This window comes from Rhea americana, unplaced genomic scaffold (genome assembly GCF_003343005.1).
Source record: "Rhea americana isolate MKP2758 unplaced genomic scaffold, rheAme1 scaffold_354, whole genome shotgun sequence".
Taxonomy (NCBI): Eukaryota; Metazoa; Chordata; class Aves; order Rheiformes; family Rheidae; genus Rhea; species Rhea americana.
Window position 1 is genome coordinate 211,468 of NW_028186484.1, and position 5,919 is coordinate 217,386.

General features: G+C 57.1%; 1 protein-coding gene across 1 annotated transcript in view; it reads left to right on the forward strand.

Moving 5' to 3' along the window:
• Positions 1 to 41: 41 nt before the first annotated feature.
• Positions 42 to 5,919, forward strand: part of GBX1 (gastrulation brain homeobox 1) — a 6,766-nt gene continuing 888 nt past the window's right edge. The window contains exon 1 of the mRNA XM_085312024.1: positions 42 to 501. Within this exon, the coding sequence (XP_085168150.1) occupies positions 42 to 501 (460 nt within the window). The remainder of the gene's footprint in view (positions 502 to 5,919) is intronic.

Genomic DNA, 5,919 nt, shown 5'->3' on the forward strand with positions numbered 1-5,919 from the left:
CGGAAAGTTGGTGCCGGTTAAGCCGGCGGTGCCCACTCGCCATGCAGAGACCCAGCGGCCAGGGGACCGCCTTCTCCATCGACTCACTCATCGGGACGCCGCCGCCGCGCTCTGGGCACCTGCTCTACACCGGCTATCCCATGTTCATGCCATACCGGCCGCTGGTGCTGCCGCAGGCGCTGTCCCACGCGCCCCTGCAGTCGGGGCTGCCGCCGCTGGCACCGCTGGCTTCCTTCGCCGGTCGCCTCACCAACACCTTCTGCGCCAGCCTGGGCCAAGCGGTGCCCTCCATGGTGGCGCTCACCACGGCGCTGCCCAGCTTCTCCGAGCCCCCCGACGGCTTCTACCCGCCTCAGGAACTGCCCCCGCCGCGCACCAACCCCGACGCCGGCTGCCGGCGGGGCGGCGAGGGCCTGGAGGCGGAGGACCTGCCCTCGGGGCGCGACAAGGGGCCGCCCGAGCCCCCGCTGCACTTCCCGGATCCCTTCCCTGGCCTGGCAGGTAAGAACGGCGCGCTGGGCACAACTCCCCCGCGGCGAGCGTCGGCCGTCTCACCCTGGGGCTCCGCAGCTAGCGCCGCCCGCCCGGCCCCGTCCGGGCTCTGCCCGCGGCCCGGGCGRGGGATGCGGGCAGGCGGCGCCGTGGGCCGCGGAGCTCCGCGGAACTGGAGACCGCAGTAGGGTGAGGCGAGGCCGTGCTAGCGGGCGGGGGCGATTTGCCCGCGACTGCACTCACGGGCTGCCCCGTCGGGCCGAGCCGAAGAGACCGGGGCGGTTCCTCTCGGTTCCGCACCGTCTCTGCTGCTTCGCAGCGTCCGCAACTTTTACCAGTGCGGGACGAACTCCGCCTGCCGCGTCTGACCCCGACTGCGGAGCGGGAAAGCCGCGAAGCCGCCGGCCGGCGCCGGGGCCGGCGCGGCGGCGCGGGGTCCCGGAGCGCGGCGGTGGCCCCGGCCGGGTGGCGCGGAGCTCTCCGAGGTCCTGGCACCCGGCCCGAGACCAGCGAGCTGAGACGGAGCGGCTGCCCCGCCGATCCAGGTCCGCCAGACTCCGCGCAGCCTCGGCGCCGGCCGCGCCATGTCCCGGTCCCGCCCCGGTCCCGCCCCGGTCCCAGTCCCGGTCGAGCGGCGCGGGGCTGCGTCCTGTCCACGGCAGGATGTCGTATGCCGGCGGCCAGCGGGGCAGGGAGCCCCTGGCGCTGGCGGGACCCACCGGGACCCCGCTCGACCATAGCCCGCCGCGGCCCCGGGTCCCTCTCCCGTCCGGCAGCGTCGCGCTGCGGCCGCGGGGTGCGGGGCTCCCCGCCCCGCCGGGACGGGGGCGAAGGGGGACGCGAGACAACTCCCGTATCCCGGCGGCGGCCCCGCTCCCTCCCCGGCACAGTCCGCCCGCGGCCGTGAGAGCCGCGGGGACTCGGCCGCTGTGCTGGACCCGACGGCTCGGGCAGGCGGCGGCTCGGCTCCGGGGACCCCGCTCGGGGCTGCTCCCGCCACCGGGGCGGAGCTGTCGCCTTTGTGAGCTTCAGCCGCTCCCCCGAGTGTGCAGACATCAGACCCAGTGACCTGTTGCTCTTTATTTCTCAGCCCGCTCCAGCTCTTACTCTCTTCTGCAGCCGCAGACTTGGGGCTCCTTTTTGCGAGGATACTGATACAAACCGACTGCTGGCTCTCTCTGACACAGCCTGTCCAGAGAGCTGCCTCCTTGATCACCCCGAGACCCATCTTTCTCTCACGGGCTTCCTAGCACCAATCTGTGCTGAGAAGTTCCTACTGCTTCTTGCAGTGCTTGGTTGTTTGTTCTCCAAGCTCCCATTAGTGTCTCCACACACCTCCTGCACCAGACAGCTGCAGTCTTTTCCCTACCCTGCCTTTTCTTTCCTCAGCAGGCTGTTACCTCTGCTCAAGCACCCCGTGAACCTAGTCCTTTAGCAGGACAACCAGGGCTTTTTGCATCCCCACTGTTTTTGTGGTTACTAAAGCTTCAGTGCTCCTGCGGTGAWCCCAGGCCATTGTGCTGAGCTGAAAGCTGAAGACAGTCTCAATTCTGCCGTGAGAATCTCCTCAGAGACAGAACTGCCCCAGCCCAAATTTGCTGGACCTACAGTGGGTTCACACCGCATCTCCCCAGCTGACAGGGAAACAAACCGTGCTGTGCTTGATCTCCCTCTGCGGCTCCTCTGTGGCTAAGCCCAAAACATTCTCACCTCCTGTGGGACCCGGATGAGCTGTTCTGGGAAATGGTTATTTCTGATGTTGAGAACTATCCTCTYTAGGGCTTGCCCTGTTATAACTGGCTCATAAGATGGAAGGAAATTTGTCCTGCTACCATTGTTCACTCTCTGTTGCCTATTAGCTGTCTTTCAGCACTATGCTTGCTCTGGAGCCTGTGGTGCATGAATGATACTTGCATTCCTGCACAAGCATGTGCCCATACGGACCTCACTGCATGGGATGCTCTGCCCAGGTCCAAGAGGATTTGTTAGGCCAAATGTGCCCACCTTCTGCCTTACCTAACTCTTCCCCTGAGTGTACTTGCCAAGGCTGCTGGAGATGAACATTAGGGTTTGTTTTACCTAACATCCTCATTTTCACTTGAAGTGGTTTCCGTGGGCTTGCTCCACAATCAAGGAAGTCAGAGAAAGATGATTCATGCCAAAAAGAGACATCTAAAACCATTTATAATACTGTTTGACCTAGTGTCCTATCTGTGACACTGACCCAAAGCAGATGTCCAGGAAAGACCACTGCAGTGGTCCACCAGAGTCCACCAGAAAGGAGACAAACTCATCCTGGGGCCAGGTGTTCCACAGATCTCTAATCTGTAGAAGACTCATGTGAAGAAGAACTGCCTCCTTCTGTCTGCCTTGCTGACATCAAGTGTAATTACTGTTTGTCTCCCTGGGCTCCATTATCATCTCATACAGATGTCCATGGAGGCAGGATCATTCCAAATGATTTACTGGATCAGCCAAAGGAGCCCATGTTCTATTGTAGGTGCTCTCTCTGCAACTAAAATATTTGAAACCTGCTTCTGGCTGTTGACACACTTCTTGAGAGAGGAAAGGTACGGAGGGAAACTAAGATGCAGAAAAGCCTGGAGGCTAGTTTGTTTCTGGAACTACAACAAAGTGTATGACATCTAGGATAAAGCCACTCAATGCTCCAGCCCTCCACTCCTCTCCTGAGACCGTTTTGTTCCTGAGCTACAGAGGTCTCCACTGAGCCCCAGATAGCGGGCCCAGACTCTTTCTTGGATGGACATAGAAACTACACATTCAATCAAGAGGAGGATGGAGAAGTTTTGTGTTGTTCCTCATGAATATGTCAAAGAGCACTTGTGCGTTTATCAGCACTGGGCTCTGCTGGCTGTCATGACACTTGTTCTTGATCTGGGTCCTGCTGATTCTGCTCTATCTTTACTTGAATAACTTTGTTATCTATGATACTCATCCTTCTCTGCTCACTATACTTACCTGCAATAAGACCATCAAACAGCTAGGACTTTGTGAAGAGCAAAGTGGTGTGTCAGTCCTATTCTTCACATGTTGCCCTCTGTTGATATTTCAATTTCACAATTCTTTGCTTCATGATAAATACTTTGTTTCTTGTCAAGGACTTTTGAAAGCTTCGGCAAACCCTCCCACCAGGCCGGGTTCCATTACTGCTTCCATTACTTCCTTGATGAAGAAATACCAGGAGATTAACAGACTAAAATACCAATTTTCTTTGTAAAAACCTCTATTTTAGACTCTATCATTAGGTTCCTTTCAAACCCATCCCCTTTATAAGATACAAATGGCAGGCAAGTTAATCTGCTAGAGACTGTTTAAAATTTGTGATCTGATTAAGACAAGTATATCCACAGATAGTATATGCTTTATGAGGTGACATGTTACAGTTGGTAGCTCAGGCTCCTTCAGGTCTCGGGGGGGGGGGGAGAGATGGGGGCATGGACTAGATCTATGAGAGCAAATTTGCAGATCAGCACTGTCTGAGAGTGTTGCTGCTGGGATGTCCTCCTCTCTCCCTAGGGAAGAGCAGACTCAAGGAAGGGCCCATGAGCAGTCTTGGTGAAGATATGAACGTTGTCATAAGAGCTCTTCTATCCTGTCAAGGCCTTGTGCTCCCTGGACAGAGGTGGTACACAGAAATGAAAGCTCTGCTGTCCTTGGGTAGAGTTAGTGCTTGCATGAGACCATTGTCAGCCAAAGGGTTCCCTGATGCCTGTTGCTACTTCCTCAGCAGCATAAGACCAAATTCTCTGTGTATATGGGCGATCTCTGCCTCCTCTCAGACCTCTTTCAAGGGCCCCCAGGAAGAAAGGGGAACTGTCTGTTCTTCTGCAGCAGAATGGTGGAGGTGTTTCTTTCTGCTGTATAAAACAGGAAGAGCTGGCACATAAGTCCATGTCTCAGAAGTCACCCACCCACTCTCCAGAAGTGCATACCTGCTGCAGGACCAGCAAGGGATGGGGGAGATCTGTGATGACCAGGCTCCTAAGAATGACTCCTAGGAATAAGCAATTACATGCCATTGCTGTTTGTGTGTTTTCAGCCCTGCATCCTCAGTCAACTGAGAGCTACCCTGCTTTCTCTTCTGAGCAGAAGTGAGCCGGCTGGAGCTGCAGTGGCCCAGGATGCAGTTTTCAGTCACTGGACACTGTTTAGAGGCTTGGAGAACTGCTGTTGGTCCTTGTGTATGTAGGGTTGTATTGAAGCCGGCAGTGCTTTAGGACCAGCTCCTACCAGCAGCATTTCCTGTCTGTGGGTCAGACCTGGAGAATTTGGTGGTGTCTTCTAGCCTTAGCATGATGGAGCAGCCATTTCATCAGTTTATGGGTAGGTGAGGGTCCTCCCCTGGCTGTGACCCAGAGCGTCTTCTTGCTTTACCTCCTGTGAGACCTTTGCCAGATCCCTTCTGCCAAGAAAGTAACTGGATTCCAGGCCTCCTTCCTCCCACCTCTCTCCCTCCCTGTTTCTCCCTTACTCCGTAGGTGTTTAACCATTTAGAGAACAGTTTGGGATACAAGAGACTGGCAAGCAGAAGATTCATTCCTCTATTTTCTGTAGCCTTGCAGGCAAGATAGCAGAGGTATCTGTTGTGGTCCAAGTGCTGTCTCCTGTCTGAATGGCTTGGGCTGAGGTCCTGTCTCTTAGGTGATGTTGGCAGCCTCTAGCCTGCCCAGCCAGTTTGCCCATCTGTGCAGATTGTGCAGGAAGCTAAGCCTTGAGCGTCAGCTGCTGGAGCACATTGTTCCCAGGCTGTACAGCCCTGCTGTAGTGTAGGCTGGGGTTAGGGAGAGCTGGCTGGCAGCAGAACACCCCATCTCCTATAGAGACCTGCAAAGAGGGTTTGCTGGGCTGACACGGAGTCAGGCTGCTATTTCTAGGCAAGTCCTTTAGCTTCTCTTGGCTGGATGGGCAGTAGTAAATGGTCTAATACAGTGGGATGGGTYAGAGGGAGGGTTGAGCTGAGAAGCAAGCTCTTGGGAAGTGGAGGTTGGGGCATGCCCTGGAAAAACAGAGGTGTGCTCTGCTGGGATGGGGCAGTGATGCTGCTGCAGCTCAGCTGCAGGATGGGGGCCGTGGCAGGTGCTGGGGTGGTTCATACCCTCCAGGTTATGTGGATGTGCTGAGTTTGCAGGTGGTGCACTGCAGAGCTGGCCAGGCTGCAGGGAGTGTGGGGTAGACCGTGCTGGGTCTGGGACAGCAGCACCACCACTTCTGCCCCACGCTGCCAATGTTCCTTGTGCACAGTGCCCACGGCAGGGCCTTTTGCAAGCTTGGGGCTGGGAAGCTGCTTCTCCTGTGGGAGTAAATGTGGCTGGGCGGTGCAGGACGTCCTGGGGCTGCGGGGAGACCTCTGTGAGCAGGGATCCGGCAGGGTCCAGCCGCTGCCTCGGCTCGGCCCGCCGTGGGGAG